The 20,633-nt window shown below is 42.7% G+C and overlaps 1 protein-coding gene across 2 annotated transcripts in view; it reads right to left on the bottom strand.

The window, feature by feature from the left end:
* STAB1 (stabilin 1) overlaps nt 1-20,633 on the bottom strand; it is a 60,707-nt gene that overhangs the window by 35,687 nt on the left and 4,387 nt on the right. For both annotated transcript variants that reach the window (XM_065845262.2, XM_065845263.2), the window contains exons 3-17: nt 17,917-18,053; nt 16,328-16,443; nt 15,065-15,150; nt 13,912-13,981; nt 12,910-13,005; nt 12,335-12,451; nt 11,335-11,531; nt 10,988-11,121; nt 9,457-9,584; nt 7,959-8,050; nt 6,274-6,396; nt 4,579-4,725; nt 2,699-2,761; nt 1,629-1,742; nt 1,222-1,275 (exon numbers count right to left, since the gene is read on the bottom strand). In XM_065845262.2, coding sequence (XP_065701334.1) covers nt 1,222-1,275; nt 1,629-1,742; nt 2,699-2,761; nt 4,579-4,725; nt 6,274-6,396; nt 7,959-8,050; nt 9,457-9,584; nt 10,988-11,121; nt 11,335-11,531; nt 12,335-12,451; nt 12,910-13,005; nt 13,912-13,981; nt 15,065-15,150; nt 16,328-16,443; nt 17,917-18,053 — 1,674 coding nt within the window. The remainder of the gene's footprint in view (nt 1-1,221; nt 1,276-1,628; nt 1,743-2,698; nt 2,762-4,578; nt 4,726-6,273; nt 6,397-7,958; nt 8,051-9,456; nt 9,585-10,987; nt 11,122-11,334; nt 11,532-12,334; nt 12,452-12,909; nt 13,006-13,911; nt 13,982-15,064; nt 15,151-16,327; nt 16,444-17,916; nt 18,054-20,633) is intronic.

Genomic DNA, 20,633 nt, shown 5'->3' with positions numbered 1-20,633 from the left:
TCAGGACTTTGTGTGAATTGTTTGCAATACCACAAACACAGCAGTGCTGTGGCAGCAGCCTTGGTTTTCATTCCTTGTGTAACAGTCCAGCACAGGTGAAATGAATTCTCACTAATAGAGTCTCTTAGTAATACAGCTGCAAGTAGGGTCAGACTGAGGATTTTCCAAGGCATATCTAACAAACAATGAAAGATGAGCCAGCAGCATAACAGAGAACATATTTTGACTTAATAAATAAGCTTATTTCTAAAGGCAGAAAACATGTAAACTGCAGCTACTGTGCCAAGAAACTTAATGATTTGAGAAGTTCTGAGAACCAAGACAATTGTTAATTTTGCGTCCAACAGGTTATTGAAGAGTAGCTCAGCTAGTTACCATGTTGTTATTCATCAATTGCAAGCAAAACTAGCTTTTGCTCTTTTGTCAAAGTGCTGCTAATTTTCTCTATTGGAATTAGGAAAATCACAAGGACTGACATTTGCTTCTCAGTAAAGAATGGGGATAATATTGGCATTTCTTAATGATTGATGTTGTACCATTGTACCATAATGCTTGAGTATTCACTCCCTTCATAAGCTTTGAGTCTAACCTTGAACATTTCACTTTTTTATCATGTAAACCAAAGCATCTTGTTGAGGCACTGCATTGATTATATTTACCCTGCCACTGCAGTACACAGCACTGTTGGTGCAAGAATTGGCAGTACCGTTTCAGACCACCAGCTCACTTGCACCCGTTCTCCATCTCCAACTTCAGCCAGTGCTGGAGCCCAAGGAGAAAGGAAAAGGAGCAGGGAGTTTGGGCCAATTCTTTGCTTGGCTGTAACTTTTGTGTTACTGCTATTAGTGTTTTAGGGAAGCTGCAGGATGGAGAGTTCATAATTAAGGTGCACTCCTAATTAATAGTTTAACAAATTTAAGTGATAAGAAAAGGGTGTTTGCCTGCAGCAAATTCTGCTGGACAATATTTTTATTGTAAAGGCCATCCAACCAAGGAGGAAACTCAGAGATGGAAGAGCACAAGCTGTCCCTTTTGGCAACCACTTTCATGGTAAACATTTTGCATCATCAGATCCCGAACCACATCTTTGCTCCTCCAGGGGAAGCCCAAGAAGTAGCAGCTGAAGTCATCAACAGTCCAACTTCTCTGCCAAACAAAACAGTTGATAATATGATGGCTCAAAAGACCCCAATTATCTGGACTTAGAGCTGCCTGCCTTACCGCTGCTGAAGTGTAGATATGATGTTTCACAAGTTCCTGAAGCTTATTTATGCCCTAAGGAAATAAGAGAGCATAACAATGAGATTATCTTTCAACCAATGGTTGACAATGCCAATGTATATAGAAGTGAATTCACATGGCAAATAAGTTACTTCGTCTTCCCCTACCCATAGCCGGGGTGAGGAAAGAAAGCCAAGTATCATAATTATACAATCTGACTATCCATATTTCTCATTGCATGTTCCATCAGCATTCACTTCTCTCCCAAACCCTTACAGAAACAGACACGGTTTAGCCATCCCCAGGAAGAAAAACTTGCAGCAAAAATCAGATATGTTGCACAAGCCATTCCAGTACAGCCCAGTGCAACACAGCTCAGGATGCTTTGAAGCACTACAAGCTCTCACCTCTGTGAAAAGATAAATGAGCCTCCCATCTCTCAACTTGTCCACAGCATCATTGCTGGGTACAAACACAGTAAAGGGGCCTGGTCCATCCAGTATTGCAGGCAGGCCACAGTTCTGCAAAAATAATAAAAGATTTCATTGTGGATCTAGCATGAGTTAGTGAGGGGTGTCTAACAGGAAGGGAGAGGAAACTCTAAGCAACCCACTAGAGGGAGAGCTGTTGAAAAGCAAACATATACAAGAAGCAATTGGACACCAAGGACAGACATGTAATATGACAGAGGCATAAATGGCACAAAAACATAGCTTGGATGATGAAGCCACTGGTGTGAAAGCAGCTAATGTGAGCAAGGGAGTACCGGGGTAATACTCCCTCTGTGCTTTAAACACACAAATACATATACAGAGATTAAAACTGGATTTTTGCCTCAAGAGAAAAAAAAAGATAATCCAGTCTATAATCACAGTTGCAGCTAGTGAATTGGTAAACAAGAGCCACAGAGCTGAAAACAGACAGACCAAGACTGTTGTGAGCAATGCCAGAGCAGATCTTGATGACTCTAATGGAGGCAAAAGGAAAATCAGTCTGTCCCTAGTAAAAATACCAACTAAATGGATCCTGGGCAGCAGCCTTGAGGGTTTATATCCTGAGGACTGCATTTATTTAGAGATCTACACTCAAAAAGCAGGTAACTACAATCCAGCTTGGCATGGACAGACATGAAACCTTCATTCTTTGTCCTGACAGTGGTCAAGAACTAAACATGCTTTGGAGAACAAACTCTCAAGAGAGGCGAAGGGGAAGCGGGGAGGTAGGTAGGAAAGTGGTACGTATGCTTGCTGCTTGTGCCAGATCCCCTATAGATGTGAAAACTCTAATCTTTTCCATTGCATTTGCTTATAAAATACACAAAATAAGAAAGGACACACAGAAAAAAGCATCCAGAAAAAAAAAAAGACTAATAACTCAGATGCATTGAAATGTTACTCAAAATACCCATAAAACCAGCAGCAGGCTTTGCGACAGCAGCACTGTCACATGTTCCCGGGGCAGACACACACACGTTTACCTCCAGTATGGTTTCAAATCGACTGAAGATCTCCATTGAAGCGAGGATCTGACCAATGGTTTTCTGTAAGAAGTTACAAAAAGGAAAAAAATGCCTGGGGCTGAAGCAAGTTTTGAGCACAGGTTGAAATACTTTTGGTCAGTTGATGTTTGTGGTTTGCATGTAAAGATCTACAGAAGACCATCATTCTCAAAGTCTTCAAACCCTCTGTTTTGGACAGCTGACCTAGCAAGGATGAGCCTGCAGCATCTTAGGCACAAACTCCTTCCCATGCACAACAAACCAGATTTTCCAGGGCACCATGCACTTGAGCACCCTTCTTTCTTCCTACTCCCATCTGCAGATTAAATTAAACGAAGAGGTGACTGCCCACTATCATTAAAACTAGAGACACACTACTTGCTGCCATACAAAAATCAGTTCTGGGCTGGTAGGCAATGGAGCCACCTACAAATGAGCCCCAATGCTGAGAAAATATAATACGCATGCATATTCCTGAAAACACAGAGGAAACAGATGCCTTCCTTTTTGCCACGTTACCCATGAAGACAAAGGTAACAGAAGGAATGTCCCTTCAAGCATCAAAGCTTGTGAAGTGACTTGTCTGACCTTTATTTGCAGGAATCTGCATGGCTTTTTGGCAGAAAGTGCTTCCTGCAGAACACACAGAGGCAATGAACATGATTTCAAATGGACACAGGTACAAAGGGATTTGATGGCAAAAATGTCTCACGTGATCACTGGCCTTCATTGCAAAGCCAACATCACAAGGGAAGGAAAAGTCTGAAGGAGTCCAGAGACAGACAAGCTCTGCAGGGAGCACTGTCACTGTCCTGCCATCCCAGAGCAGCTGCAAACCCTTCCAGAGAGGTACAGCTTCACCTCTGGACCTCAGACATTCCTTTTTGGAAAACATCCTCATGCAGGTCATAAGACTGAGAGCATCTTAAGTGACAGCAGATGTAAACATCAGTGATGGGCTTGATCAAATCCATATGAACAGCCAGAACTTGTACAATTGACAGACCATTCCCTGGGCACTTCAGCTGAAGAGCTACTGACACTTAACACAACACTCCAACTGCTCTTTAAACACACAAAATAGAACCATAACATCGAACAGTCTGATTGTATAGATTAATTAGAATGGTGTAACGCAAGTGTAAACTACTAATAAAATCCTACCAAATCCAAGAGCTTGTGTCTTTCTATAAGTAAGTTTTTGCAAGGAGGTAGGAGGTAACAGGGCATGCTTTCTGCATATAGAAGCAATATAAAAATCCTCAGGCATAGCAAAGTAGTAGCTGTAGCAAAAACTTCTCCCAGCTAACAGGGAGAAGTGCTTGGCAGATCTTGAACCCAAAACCCTTACCCAGGGCCTTAAATTCAAGACATGATTTCAAAATGCAGAAGTCTAATTAATATTTGTCCTCATTTTACATATTTTTAATGCAAAGAAAACTTTTAAATTATCATTTCAAAATGCAGTACAAACCAATTAAACAAATTCTCCATTTGATTTTTAAGAGAACAATGGTTTTTCAATATTTATCCTGTAAGATACACCTTCTGTAAGATGCAACTGAAAAAGAGTTCATTTGCTATGGAGTGATCTTACTCCTGAAAGCAGAACTTTACTCATTCCAGCACTGTAAAACCATCACTGTGAGGTCTATTTATGCAATGCTATTAGCTAATTTTAATGATATGCTGATGTAGTAGTGCCTAATAGGCCTTATCAGGAGTTGAAAACAAAATAAATAGCCTTTTCTCTTTAAAAAAGCCTCTCTGATTTGGACGCTTACTACCAAAAATAGATTTTTTTTAAAACATTCATTCTGCTATCCCATGAAACAGAAGAAATCCAAATGTCTCTGTACCTGTGAGTTTCTGAGGTTGTCCATGCTGTGTTTTTTCCTTAGGGTGTTAACTATGTGTATGATGCCATTGGCTGCTGGTAAGTTAGACTGCAAAACATTGTACAGTTCCCCTGGCAGGTCTTGATATCGAAACGATGTGACATACGCCTGGACAATAAAAAAAAGTTATTTTCTTGTGGTATATGTGTTTTATCATGATAGATCTACAAATCACTATTCCCTTCAGTGCTCTCTGCCTATGGGTCAGCAAAGTGAAGGCACAACCAGAGTTACTCTGGAAAAAGCAAATTTAGGGGGTGGCCTGTGTGTAAAACAAACATCCCACCTCTACTTGAGTTTGGGTAATATTTTGATCCTGGGGGGTACTTTTATTGCAGAAAGAAGACCTAATCTGGAACAGTCAGCTCTAGAGTTAAGTTTGTCTGAGTGTGAACAATGCTTGATCCCAGCTCTGGATCACTAAAGGGTGCAGTGATCACCAAGCAGCTGCTGCATGAGTCTGCCAAGGACAAGGAGAGAAGCATGGTGCCTCCTGTGCACCAGAGTACATAATTTGGAGGCAATCCTGGAACCACAACTTTGATTTCAACCTTTATTGGCTCATAATGACAACAAGGAGCCTTCATAACAAAGGTAAACGAGGCAGGTTCACTGAATTGTAAGGTACATATCTGGTCCTTCCATATTGTGTACAACCATGCATTGAAGTTGAGTACAGGGAGATGTTCAAAGGGTAACCTACAAACTAAGCATCAAGGTATTGGTGCTGCAGCTATAATCAAAGTTCAGGCAAGCACAACTTCCCCATGCTTCTCATTTCACCACATGCATTTCTTGAAATGCTCCTCCCTGTCCTGAACTTTAGTCCACACCACTGAGGATTCTGGCTGAAACAAAGGAAGGGGAGGGCAGACTTCCCAGATCAAAGGACTCCTGAGTAAACAAACAGGAAAGAAATTTAAAAGGAGTGTCCACAAGCTCAGTTCAGATTCCCCAGCTCCAAATAGTGCTTTGTCCTTTTGAAGCATGCAGGGTGCATGTATTACGACCTAGACCTCGAGGCCAAGGTTGGATCCTCAGAGAGGAAACATACGGCTCTCCCTCAGTCAGCTGGGAGCATGCAAGCAGGAAAAGCGCAGGATGGAGAGAGAACAGTGGATGTTGGAAAATATGAGACAATTAAAAAGGGAAAAGGGGAAAAAAAGCACTCCATATCAGAACATAATGATGAAAAACTCTTTGCTAGGACAACTAACAAAATAGGAAGAGGAGAAAAGGGAAACTGGAAAATATTCAGCATGTGGCCACGTCCAAGCACACAATCTCCAGGGAGAAGCATTTGGTCAGAAGAGAGACTTTGCTGCATCTTCCGTGTCAGCCACAAGGATATTGTAGCTGTTAAAGGTGTAGGAAAAAGGTCTCTTCTCCAGAATATATATGCAGACCAAGGAAAGACCATTCACCATTCAGATTCTGGCTAACTGGTTGTCTGCAAGACAGGAAGTGTTTGCTTGGGGTGTCTGGTCTTAAATCGCCTTGCTTTGGACTCCACAAAGGAGCTTGTTGTTCTGATTGCAGGCAGGTTGATTAGAGAAAAAGGTTTTCTGGTTAAGGAAGCGCACCAAGAAAACTACGCTCAAGCTCCAGTCTGTCCTACATGAAAGCACCAGCCCAGGACTTCAGGAGATCCCTTACCGGGCTATCGAATGTTAGCTGATGTCCAGACAAGGTCCACACAGTCTTGGCTTTTACCATGTCTTCTAACAAATGCAGACCGGGAACGATGTGCATTCTGCACAAATTCTCAGCAGTTGTATCCTTTGGGGAATAAAGACCACAGAAAGAAGATAAATCACATGTTCTTTCAAAAAACTCATTTACTGAAAGAGCCATAACGTTACCTTTGCCTCAGCTAACACAGGGGAATTCTTACAGTATAAGACTGAGCTGCCCTCTTCATTTTGGTTCACTGGAGTAGCACTGTGGCAAATCTTTTGCTTCTGTTTGTGTATACACTCAAACACAGGGAGACTGATTAACTTTCCCGTGACTTTAGAGGAATCCCCTTGACAGAAACCTATCGGACTTGGACAATCTAAAAACTATCCTTGCATGCTCTATGTTATAAAACTTGCTGAAGCCTCACATACACAATCTTGTAGGTGGTCTAAGCTGCTGAATTTACATTTAATTTCTTCCTTTATTTCTGAGCTTTCCATCACTGGTGTTTTTTTAAGATGATCCTGTGTCAATACTGATTTAGATGAAACTGACCCTTATGGGAACAGGTAGACTAGATAACTCAGGGACCTTTCCTGATGTATTTTCTACGAATCCAGAAGTTACTATGACTGAGCCACAGGGCTTGACTTGTGTTAGCAGAAACTTCTGCTCAACAAGGAGATAGCTCATGTCCCAGGCATCTGTAGGTTAGGAGTTGCTCCCTAGACTCTGTGAGTTCCTGCTGCTGCACAGATAGCTTTGCCATCAAGCAAAGGAATGGTATTTCTAAACCAGTTGGAAATGTAGCGTTCAAATAGGGTTGGTCTGTCTGGGTTATATTTAAGACATTCACCTTCTCATATCCAATTGCTAGCTGCAAGCTAGCTGCCACCTGAAACACATGAGGCACCTTGCCTAGCATGCAGTTAAAATACTTACTGCTGCATTTGTAGCTCATGTGTGCTGATTTTTAGCTCTGTCTTGGGAAAATGGCATATATACATTCTCACCCTAATGATGGATAGGCTGGTTGCAGGTGTAGCTGGGCAAAAACTATTGCAAAAGAACGCAATTTAGTTTAAAAAATGAAAAAAAAAATATAATGATATGACCTGCAGGACCTACTTGCTGAAGCCTACAATTCTCAAACTCTTATCCTGGCTCCCATCGCAGTTTTCTTCAGCCCTTCCATCCTTGCTTTCCCAATTAATAAAATGAGCTCTTCTGAAAAAGTTGACATCATACCCACATCTAGAGCCAGAGGCCCAAAATCCCATACTTTGATGCAAACCCCAGCCCCTTCTGAAATCCCTACCCTCAAGCAGTGAAAAGCCACTTAAAGTTTTGAGAACAGTCACACACAGGAGGTTTGAGCTTTAAATGAAGAATGGCCAGAAAAACTTACACTTCCTGACATTAGAAACAAACTCTGTCAATATTGAAAAGAGAGAGGTTTTAAAAATAATGCGAGAGATATAACACCCTCTATGGGACTGCAACTCAACCAGACAATGAAGAGTCTTCCTAAGAGATTGCTTCTATAAATACTGCCTTCCAGAGTTCCTCTCTCACATGTCAATCAGTTTTTACATGCTGCAGAACTCAGGCATGGAAGAATCGTAAGACAATCAAAATTTGCTAACACCAGGAAAACTTACGTTAAATTCCATGCTATCATGAATCGAAAGAAGGGATGGTACAAAGACTGTGAAAGGCCCGTATTTAGTCAGCAACACTGAGCAACCAGAAGCTGTAAAAAGAGTGGCAACATGAAGTAGTTATTTGACATATGGATTAACTTCAGCAATAATTATTCTTCTTGTTAACAGCACAATTCAATCTACACATTTTTGGCCTGATGCAAGTAACTAGTACTTGTTTACAAGGAACCAGAGGGACTTTAGTATTGCTACCACAGCCCAGCTTGATTGCTAGGAGTTTTAAGCACTTTCCCATGAGATTTTTGAAGGATTGCTGGTGACTTTGGTCCACTGCAAATCACTGCTGAAATTTGCAGAATATTCATAATAATTTTTCTCCTACTTGCTTACTGCCTTATTCTCGGGCCAAGTGTCCTCTGCCTTCCCCTTGAAACAATTAATTTTTGGGTGCCATGAGGATTTACTGAGACTAAATGCTTCTTGAGAAGCTACTATGGACCCGCAGTTGTCAGTCATCACTCAATTGTCAATGGCCCATCAGTAAATTCCACATCAGCCAAGGTCATTAGGTATTAAGTCCCACTGCACAGGAGTTAGGAACCCAGAGATCTTCATGCAGTTGCCTGTAGCACAAATCATTATGGAAAATGTATGCAAAAAATGAGTGTTGGCCACAGTGATATGTAGCAGAGAGGAGTATTCACAAAAGCTAAGCTGAGCTTTAAGCCTTATTTCTATGCTCCTGTCAAGTTAGTGGAGACAGAGAAGACTCTGCAGAGGGTGAGCTGGAGAAGGTTTCTAACATAAACATGCTTTGACATCAGCTAAAATGTTCTCATTCTTCCCTTGGATTACAGCGAGGCAAAAAATTAACCTTTGTAGATATCACTCCCCACTTGCAGTACATGGGTTCTAAAACAGAAAAGCAATTCTTCACTCAGGAAGTACCATGGCATGTAGAATAATGCCTTTTCATCTTTGTAACAGCCACTAACATGTGCGTGCTGGCAAGGAAGCAGTTTAAGGGCTTTGTAGATGTTCTACTGAGTAGAGGACCTATGGCACACCAGGCTCAACTGAGTAGAGGACCTATGGCACACCAGGCTCAAGCATCAAACTAGAAAACTCAGCGACAGCTGAAAGATTGCTGAGCCTTCAACAGAGACACTGCGGGTGGAGGCACACTGGTGGTTCGATACAAATGGGTTTGAATCACACCTCCAAGGCACATATCCCGTCTTCTGCAGATATGGAACCTCCTTCACTGGGACTGTTAAATACCTAATACATATGCACAGCGCTCTCTGCAACAGTCTGTTCAATCCACAGTCTGGAATGGGTAGTAAGAGTCCAGAGATGTGACATGCTTGATTTTGCAGCCCATGATCATACACTGTGAAAAACATCTATCACGCTGAAAACCTCTCAGCCTTTTCTGACACACTCTTGTCCCCACATTTGCCCCATTCCCCAAACAAACTTAAAAGATATTTACCAAACATTTTCCTGGCGACGCTTAATTTCCTAGCAAACCTTTCTCGTGAATTATGACGACTTATCTCACTCAAGAGATCTTTATAGCAACTTCTCCCATCTCCAATCTCTCCTTCTTTACACACACAGCTAAGAGACAAGAATGGAACATAACAAACCATTATAAAACAGTTTGCAACACTTTAAACAAATGTGAGTGCAGCATGTCAGTATCTACATTTGAAAGACAAATCCCATCTTTAAGGTGTAGGTAAGAGCATAGTAACTTCTGCCTAAACCGACAGGAAAAAAGATGCACTCTTCTGGATCTGCCCAAAGAGAACACAGATGCTCGGATACAACCAACATAAAGATTGTCTGCTTTAGCGTTCAGGGTACAGACAGCCACAATATATTTATTGACACCTTTCTAACTAGATATTCAGTCAGTACTAGTCATCACAGCATCTGAAAATTCGAGGTAATGCGTAAAAACCACAGGCTAAGTGAAAATGTAGGAAATAGTTCCTATGTGACCCCTCAGCTTCAGTGAGAAGTGCCAGCTCAACCACATCAGTTAGCTACAGTTCATCTAAGACTTAATGAAGGTCCCAGACAGACTAATGACTTTTCCAGAAAAGCTTATCTACATGTGAAAATCTCTGTCCTGATTCACACGGATTTCTAGTCATTACTCTGAGACTACTTAAGATCATTGGCTGATAACCATGTTTTTTCCCGTTTGGGTTTTGTCCAAGTATCGGCACTGCTCTCTCTGTTTCAGGGATGCAAAGACATGCGACACAGGGGAGGCATCTGACGTGACTCCAGCCTCAGAGGGCTGAGTGCCAGCTACTGGGGAACAGATCCACTGAGGCAGAGCCTGTGCTGAACACCGTGTCCTGCCCTTTGCTAGCGGATCTGCAGAAAGGGAAGCCACCGTGCTTCAGTTCTGGCCCGGAGCACACAATGAACAAGTGGATGCCAACAGTTTTAGCAGCAATGGAGAAGGAAGGGCCAAGGAGAGGGACTGCTCTTTCCCTCTTCACTCTCAGTGAAGCTCCACATTTTCTTGGCAACACACAAAATCCTCAGTGTTTCTTCCCTCAACTTCCCCTGTCAATCTGCAGCTCTAACTCATTTCTTGCTTGCAGGCCTGAGTGGGAGGAGAGCCAAAGACAGCCCTCAGAATAAAATGTGGGCAAACATGACCAAACAAAAGTCACGTCTTCCTTTTAATGATTTATAATTGATTTATAATACCCTACTACTACCACCAACTTGGGGAGCTACATCCCTATTTCGCATCACAGAAGTCTCTGCTGCCCCAGATTTAAAGTATCTTGTGACCCACACACCAAAATTCACAATGACTGATGTAAAACTTTTTACTTTCAATATGCTTGGTTACAAATAGGCTCCTCTCAAAAGATGACTCTGGCCCATTCTCCTCAGTTAGCTCTCAGTTTCTTCAAAATTCAGCTCATCCAAACTCAGTTTCCATTCTAGCTGCAGAATAAGCTTCTTTAATAGCAACCTTTAAGCTGGCTTACCTAGGATACCCCTGGGAATTAATTTCACACGTAGAAGTCAAGTCACAAAAATACTGCCGGCAACTGTTCAGAAATGCAGAACACTCCAACAAAGGAGTTCTCCTACTCATCCCAGGCTTGCAAACACAAGATGCCTAGGAGAAGACAACACAGTGATTGCAGAACTGCATACATCATATTTTATCCAGTCAGTTACCTTACAAAAGAGCTCTCTGTTTACACTGTGCAAAAGCTAAGGTGAGGAGAACACATTTGACCAACACAATGGTGTTCTCATCCGAAGAGCTTCTCATCTGGCCATTTTTCGGATCCCTATAGGTTGCTGACGTGCTGTCATTGCCCCTTACCTCTCCTGGACGTTTGTAGACACATATTGTAGAGTTTTCTGGGCAGCCTCCATTGTTATCAACACAAGGGTTTATGGGCTGGCAAATCCTTCCATCTCCTCGATATCCTTCTTTGCAGATACATTGATACTTTCGTGGTCCAAGAACCTTACACATGGCAAAGGGGGAGCATGGAGAAGCAGCACAAGGATCCTGAGCTGCAATTAAAGAGATGAGAGGTGAGAGTAACCAAATTTCCATTTTCAAAACAGCACTTACTGCATCACAGCAGAATGCAAAAGGCCTGGAAAGAATGGAATATAAGAAATTGGAACTAGATGATTTTAAGGTCCCTTCCAACCCAAACCATTCTACAAGTCTATTAATTTATACTATTAAACTTACAAAATTTCACAGGAAAATAAAATCATTTCGGACAGCAGACATTTTGGTTTTTTTTTAATCTGAGGAGTTTGGATGACACATTCTCCATGTTACATCAGTAGCAGAAATGTGAGTGACAGAGGATGCCTGGATTTATTTCTGAATTTCCACCATATCTGAGGATATATGAAACTGCAGTTTGGTCAGGAAAAACTGCAAAAAGCTAGTGAAAACAGAGCTATCCATAGCTAGCTAATCACATGAATCTTATTGACTTCAATAAAACCAATTCACAAACTCAAATTTGAAATCAGTGAAGAAATCCTCCCATTAGATGCCTTATTATTTAAACTGGTACAGACTCACCAATATCCCATTGTCATGGTTATTCAGTACATACTTATAATGGAGTGTCGGATGTAACATGCAAGTCTAATTCGTTTCCTGCTTTCAGGATCAAGTGAGAGGAAAACCAAAAACTTAGCCCTTAATCTTAAAGGGATTCCTAAAAATCAGGATGTAAAACCTCTGCAGTGAAGTAGGCATTGTATTCACAGTGATCAAATTAATCCAGAGACACCAGTGCAATAAGATTTTTCCAAACAGGGGACCATTTAGGGTCACAGAAGTTTCTCACCTTGGCAAGTGCTCCCACTTCTTCTGTAGCCCATCTTGCATTCACACATCGCGGTCCCAGCCCTTACCACACATTCACTGTTGGCCTTGCAGGTTACGCCTTTGCAAAGGGGAAGCTCTGGAATCACACAGCAAAGAGAGTTTCCCTTTGAGCACACAGGGCACTGTTGGAAGATACAACTTACCTTACAAAATATCTGGAAATTGAGATAAATGTGGTTTTCAGAGGACCCCGAGCTGGCATAATAGCCAGGGAATATGAGCAGGGCAGACATCTCTGAATCACTGGCAGCCTAGGTAGCCAGCTCCCACAAGGCTTAGAGAGAAGAAAGGATCTATCTTGTTTCCAGAGAAAGAAAGAACAGAGGCACAAAGAGATGGTACATCTCAGCCGCTGTCACACAGCGCGGAGCAGGCCCCAGCTTTTCCCTCTGTCTAGATCTCCAGTGCTTAGAGCATCTTCCCTCTACATTCCCAAGCTATTCATTGCTCCCCAGCTCCTTTTGGGACACATGCATTCAAGCCCACACCACAGTTTAGCTCTAGCAGCCCCTCTTCAGCTGTCAGTGTATTTACCTTGGTCACATCTGGGGCCAGTGTAGCCTCCATAGCAGGTGCAGCTTCCATTCCCAGAAACGCCGCTGTTGCATTCCCCATGCACACAGTCACACACTGCAAGGCAAGTCCAGACAAACCTGACCTTCAGCTACAAGGCAGTGGACAGGGTCCAGGCATACATGGGCCAACTGCCCTGGTGCTTGGCACCCTGATTTCCCGCTAATAATCCGCAGGAAGTGTAGCTCCTTTTAAAAACAGGCCATGCCAGCCAGAGCTTACCGAGGGCAAACTGAACGCCCTGAACTCAAGAAGACAAAATACTGCCTGGTAAGAATGGCTTTGAATGCAAGATCTAGACAGCTTTTCAAGCACGTGTTTTTAATTTCCCACTCCTCTAAGTCTCCTGCAGCCAGTGTAGAAGGAGGCAGTGTTATGAGAGCCCAGCACACCTGTGATCCCAGCACTGATGTCATTGTGTGAGCACAATCAACAAAGTCACACCTATCTCACCTGTGTGGATACAAAGGAACCAGGAGCTGGACAAAAAGGGCTTCATTAACAGTCAGGCTGCACTGGTCGCAAATCGCTTCCAGAAATGCCATTCATGAGAAGCAGCACTGTGTGCATTGATTTTGTAGGGAGGGCAACAAGGAAGAAGCTGGGAGACAAGTGGGGCAGTTACAGGAGTCTGGAAAACAGTTGGGAAGTGAGTGTGGGTTGCTTCAGGGATGTAGCAATAGCCTGGCTAAAAAGAGAGCAGAAACTGTGATAGCCCTGGTAAGGGGAGAGAGAGATTTACAACAGGAAAAATGGACAGATTTGAGTAAGTACTGAGAATCATTTATCTAATGGGACAGTGGAGAAGGGCACAAAGACAAAATGCCAAGACAGCTGGTATTGAACACTGCCAGCTGGCATCCTCTCCCCCTCTCCAGCACCCTTCCTCATTCAACCTCCCGCTCCTCCTCCCTTGCTCTCCGTTATTTTTGTGAAGATTTCACTGGAGTAACTCACTCTTACCTGACTGACAGTCTGGGCCAAAACGATTTTCATCTCGGCAATTCTGGCACGCAAAACCACTGTATTGCTCCTAGAAGGGCCCCAAAATGTCCCAGATATTATTTTTCTGTATCATTGTGTTGTTCCACACATCGTTACAATTCAAAGTCTCTCCCCATTTCTGATTTTCTGTGACAGCTGAAGCAATACAGCGAAGAAAACTCATTTTTTCAGTGCTCTTGTAATATTAACCAGCCCCATGGCAAAGAAGATCACAGTGAAAGCCGACACACAGCGGGCATGCAAAACGCCAGCAAAACTCTGGTGAGTACTGGGGAAACAATGTCCTGATCACAAACCAATAGTGAAGTACCAGGTGACTTCTGATATCTCTCTGACAAAGGAATTTGTAATTCAGCAATGCCAGTGAGACTTTCAACATAGATTTTACAGGACAGGGGGACCTTCAGCATATATTTGAATTGATATAAGGTCTCTTTGAGTTAAATCCAAAATCAGCTTTTCTCAAAGAAGGGCCCAAGAGGTAGGATTTTAGCTCACGATACTATTCATTAAGGATGCTATAAACACATACAGTTCCTAAGACAGAATTTCAAGTCTGACACTAATCCATCAAGCTAAAAATTTTAGAAACACTGCTCTATATTATTCAAGTGTGCAGGAATTGTTTACGCTTTTGTTGTACTAAGTCTGGAGCTGTAAAGGAAAAGACAAACATCTGTCCTAAATTATCTTTTTCATTTCTCCTGCTTTTCCTGAGAGAGGGATGACCTGCCTGCCAAGCAGCAGAACCATTCATTTGAGAATATATCATCCAAGCCTGGAAAAGGTGCAGCTCATTAACAGTCAAGTATCTCAGAGCTTCTTGCAGCCACAGACAAATACCGATTATTTCAACTGATCAGAGGGTTAAATTCATGCAATTCTTCTTTCATTTCTCACTAGAGATCCTTCCCAACTCCATACTCTCACCAACAGTGTCTTAGTGCTACTGCAGACTACAGCAGTCTTCTAGGACACTGACGCTGGAATGAAAGAAACTGCTAATGACCTTGCAGGCAGAAGGGCAGCCTTCATCCAAAGCATCTGCATGCACAGTATACAACTACCTCTGACAAAAGCACATCACCTTCAGAATAAACCACACACTGACCTTGCAGATGCAGGTCCCATTTTGCTGTATACCATCCAAACATGTCCCATGGCCACTGCAGGGATTTTGAGAGCCACCTGGACACTCTAGAAGGCAAGAGACAGGTCAGACAAGATTAAACAACCAGCACTGCATCCCCCTTTCCATCTCCTCTCCCCCCAGGCATGCCAGTTGTGCAAAAGCGATGGCCTCCTCACTTGCAAAGCCCCTGCCTGCTTATCCAGTACACCTAACAGTGGCCCAGACCTGGTGAATATGGCCAGCAGTGGCACCAACGGGCAACGTGGCTGCCAGCTAAGGAAAGCTGATTATTAAAAGTCTAAGGAAAAGTCCCAGTGGAGCGTAACTATTACAACAAAATTTCAGCAAAGGCACTGAAACATGTTTTGAGGTTGATCCACTGCTACCAGCATCAGTGAGAGGCAGAATCAATCACCCAGGGGCAGTTCTGAAACTCAGGACCGGTGGGAGCCTGCTTTGCAAAGACATTGAGCATTTTCAGCTGGGAATGCGCTCAGACAAACACAGTCCACACATCTTTAGAGTGAGGTACCTCCAAATTCTGGGGACTATTTCTGAAAGTATTAGACATGTGATTCCTCTGACAAAGCCAGTTGCTTATTCACACCACTTCTGTGAGAGAACAGGCTCAAGCTCTCAAACAACTTTCTATTTTCTGTAGGACTGGAGAGCATCTTTCCCTATTCCAGCAATCAGTCAATCACATGAGAAGTGTTCAGCTTAATAGGTCTTCTTTTGGATTTTTGCAACAAGACAAAACAAATTCTCTTTACTTGGCATAAACCTGAGTGGGAGATTTGGGACAGTTATTTTCATCTTGGGTTGGAATTGCAAAGTATTTTCTGTGGCTGAGCGGTTGACTAACTCCAGACTATACAGGAGAGCACGTGGCACATGCACTGCAGACCAGGGGGACATCAGAAAGAAATATCTTCCTCTTCCTTTGGAAACTTTCTTAAAGAGGAACAAAAACATCCCTTTCCAAAATGTTATTTTTAAAGAGGAGACAAAAGGAAGTTCTACCAAAGGAGGTTATGTTATGTGTTAAATGTAAGAGGATTCAACTCATCTGAAGCAAAGAGATTCCTTCCCCATCATATTCCCAGACAGATAACAAAGACCTTGTGAGTTTTTGAGGAATAATGAAAATTAATCACCTCAATGCATATTTAGTGTCTCCTATTAAAACTAGTGTGACTTACTCAACAGCTAGAGAGTGCAATAAAAAGTTCAAAAACTTACCGAAGCACTCTGAACCCCAGAATCCTGGACAGCACCTTTTCTCCTCAATTTCTTTCTTACATACGTGATGGCATCCTGGCAGGGAAAGGGTATTTTCTCCTAACTTGACAGTGTATCTTAAAAAGAATAATGTGACGTTCATGATTACAACACAAACATACCACACACCTGTTGGAGGGGTTCTAAGAAATCTCATTGCAGTGCACTGAACTCTGAATGAAGGAAGGGCACTCATTCCCTCTGCCATGCGTGCATACAAGAGTCTGCACTTGGGTTATGTCTTCTCTGAGGATGCCCATTGATTTGAGCCTCAAAGATTGGTTACAAGAAATCTGTCAGAGACTGGATGTGAGACAGGACCTTGGGCAGTCTGAGGGCATCAGGACAGAAACCTTGCATGCTGGAGAGTTAGACAGCACAGAAACAAAGTCAGGATCTCCAGGGTGACACAGCGTTGGACTTCACACTCAAATAACCTTGAAAGAAAAAAGTCTCCTTGCAGGACTTGTCCCTTTCTGTCTTGCACTAAAGATTCCAGATTGGGGTGCTGGAAATTTGGATTTAATAGCTACGTTATTTATCTACACACTACTGGACAAATCCATTAAATCCACAAAAGAAGTATCTTCTTTTCAACCCTTCAGCCGTCACCTCTACGCACAGGGTATAAGCCCTTGACGGCAGCATCTCCTGTTCTGCACGTATGCAGTACAGGACTATTCTTGGGTCTGTCCAACAATCACCACAAGAGCAGATAACACTCAGAAAAGCTGCATACACTCACATTATTCTTACACTTCATATTATTTTTGGCACAACATCCTTCCCAAAAGGAACTTGAAAAATGTCTCAATAGCACTGCCGCTTTGGCTTCAATCTGATGTCTATGTGTGTCTGTGAAAAAACTGCTATAGACTGCAAAACTGTCACAGATATTTTTAAAGTATTCTGACAGAATAGCAAATCACAGAAAACAGTAGACAATGGAGCTACATATTAACAGTTAACATTCACTGCTGAATAGATACACAAACAATACTCTATAGTGTTTCATTTTTTAAAAACTTCCTGGTAAATTCAGTTTTCCTTCACCATTTTCCTATTAAAGCCAAACTCAACAGAATAAAAGCAAGGAACACATGAAAAAACAATTGTCATAAAGTGAACTAGGAAGGTAAAAAGTTCAGAGGATTATTGCTGGAGGTTGGGAGGATATACAAGGGGAACTATTATTATATTATTTTCCTAATAATCCACTATGGAATTCTGGGTCTATATCAGGTTTCCATGCTAGACAGACCGCTGCTAAGTTGCTACAGCAAGATGAACAAACTTGGGTTGTTTAGTGCAAGTTAGAGGTAATTATCTGTGTATATAGAGCCTTATGTCTAGCAAAAAGTCCATGGGCTTTGCAAGGAGACAAACTAACAAGAATAGGGTCCATACAACCAATTTTATACATCTGAAAACAAAACTACTTGGATCTCTACAACTCAAAAAACATGTGTGTTCTCCTGAAGGCACACACACTACTGCTTGCATAGCAGGGCTGCACCAAAACATTAACGTGGTTAGGAAATAGGCCTTACCTGCAGTCCCGCACTCCTAATCCTTGCGTGGTCTTTAACCAGCCTCTTGGACAGAACACTTTAGGTGTTGCAGCACAAGCGGTACACGCTGTATTCAAGGTAAACACTGTCTTGACGTTGCATCGCATGGATTGTGACTTAAAAAGAAAAACACAATGGAAATCAGCCCAAAATTAAAATGTTAACCTAGCCACTCACCTTGCCAACTTTTAATATGTTTATCAACATTGCACCATTCTTTAGATACCACTGGGGAGGGCAGTGGCCAGCGCAGCTGCTGGGAGGTGCATCGCACACTCATATAGGCTAAACCGTCACATCACGCTGCTGCGTGCTACTCTGCTTGGATCTCAGCTAGAAGGCAATAGGGCAGATCACAGCTACCTTATCTTCCCCCTACACCTCACAGCAAAAATTCTAACAATTTCTAAAATAATCATAACTGTGCACTGTTCATTTAAGCTGATCTTTTACAAGCATGTGGTACTGGTATGTGAGGACAAGCCCTAAACCAATAACCCTTGCCAGAAGACACTGAACTAAAATGCAACACAGCATTTCTCTTTTCCATGCCATTGATATGGTCCAGTTCACTGGAGGTTTCATTGCTGTTCCACAGGTCTGAAAAAACAAATGTGCTAGTTCAGTCTATTTCACAGAGGTCAGGAGCTGCTCACACAAATATTTCTCATGGCAATTGCTTTTGAGAAGGTGCAGGAGGGGTGTGTGGATTAAAAGGAAAGATGCTCTGCACCCCTCTGACTACCTGGGTGCCCCTAGGTGAGAAGGATGCCATAAACACGGGCAAGAAGGAGACTTAGATAATTCACATGGCTGGTGATAAATTTAGCACAAGTGCTTCCACCCAGCCAGAACAACTTAAGGGGTTCAGGTTTCCTCACAGGGTTTTTCTGTATCCCTGTACCTACCAATCCTCCTTCTCCAAATGAAACACAGCCAGAGCAGGTGAAAAAAGTACAGCCTCAGAGCAAACCATCATATGCCAACTTGTCATTAAAGCTCATGAGTTCACCTCAAAAGCATTTCCTTGAATTTCTAAACTCCTGAAGTCAAGCAACTGCAAAGAAACCTCATTGCTCATTTAAAAAAAAAAGACAATGTTTGCCACTGACGATGGCAGGGAAGAGCTGGGAGGCATGGGCTGTGTTTGCACTAAAAGGTCACTGGCTTCAAAAACAACACACAGTTCACCTCAGCTGTGCCTCTACAGGCACTGTATTTTCTAGAAATTAAAATATTAGATCAAATTTTGGGAGGAGGCCTTGATCTGTGGTTTTTTAAGCCATTCCTGAACAATGTTGCTAATGCAGCAGCTCTCCCATGCCCAGAACTCCTTGTTTTGGATTCCCACCAGAAATTTCAGCTTCTCTTCCTCTGAACCTAAGCCCAAATGCATACATTTGCCTCAAGGCAAGGGAGGAAGCCCACAGTTTCCCATCAGTTATCAACAGCTCAGGAAGGCCCTCCCAGATGATAGCCAGCAGACCCTGTCAGGAAAACCTCCTGAGAGATAACCCGCAAGTCCCAGGTCCACAGGGACATCACCCTGGAACGGTTTCCTGACTCACACCCACGTTCCTTCTGCCTGGAGTTATTCAGCTTTTTCTTGTCTTCATGGATCCATCTTCTGCAGCCATTCATGCAAGAACGCTGCCCAGTGGAGAAAGCGATTTCCATGCTGCCCTTCACATGGATGTTAATTTCTAGTTGTGCATCTGGGGCTTTCCTTACTGTTAACAGTAACCTCCACTTCTTTTGGTGGCAGAATCTCCAAGGAATCTGCTACGCCAAGGACTCTTTTGCATCATAAACAGTTCAAAACAAATCTGAGAGACACCAAATCCGCCTATCCATGTCCTGTGAGCACAAGCTTTACTAATTCTACCCAGCAGGAGGAAGGTCAGTTTTTCTGTTCCTTACGTTTCCACCCCACTGGCACACAGTGCAGTTTGAGGAGATTTCCCCTTTTTCATGGAGCAAAACAGAGCAGACAGCCAATATGGATGAATAAAAGAGGTGCTACCTCCAGAGTACTCAGTTTCCAAAGATCAGCAGTGCCACTGATGGGGTGGGGAAGAAGCCCATCCAACCGGCTGACTCAAGAACAACTTAGGACTCCAGATTAAAGGTGGGCTTTTGAAAGGAGCCAGTTGAAGCCAGGAGCACAGTTCTAACAGAACGGTACATTTCATACCTTTCTAGTCCCATCAAGTCCCAGCTTCACTGAGACAATGCCTCAGAAAGAGGAATGGGAAGACATCCAAAGAAGAAACACACAGGTGGATGCCTTCCCATGAGTTACGATGTTGATAGTGTCAGAATTACCCCACAAGACATTATCAGGTGTCTGAGCCACCCTATCTGTATGAAAAAGACCACAAACAGTAGAGCACAAAACACTAAATTAAAGCTTTCTAATCCTCTATTTCATCTTTACTTCCAGGCATCAGGAGTTGGCTGTCAGACACAGCTGGGCCATTCAATGTGTTCTCTGTCATGGTGGTGGAGGAAGACAACATTGTTCGCATACTATTCCATTTTCCTTCTCTTTCCTTCATCAATGTGGCTCTTTTTCTAAATGGAGATGGACACTGGGAGAGGAGAAGGGCTATTGCTCCTCCCTGTTGGCATCTTTAATTATTTGCAGGCCTCTAAGACAAGACAGTTATTGTGGAACCTCCCCCTACCCTGCCTTC

Source organism: Patagioenas fasciata, chromosome 10, assembly GCF_037038585.1.
Source record: "Patagioenas fasciata isolate bPatFas1 chromosome 10, bPatFas1.hap1, whole genome shotgun sequence".
NCBI lineage: Eukaryota > Metazoa > Chordata > Aves > Columbiformes > Columbidae > Patagioenas > Patagioenas fasciata.
This window is presented reverse-complemented; position numbering and strand designations above follow the sequence as displayed.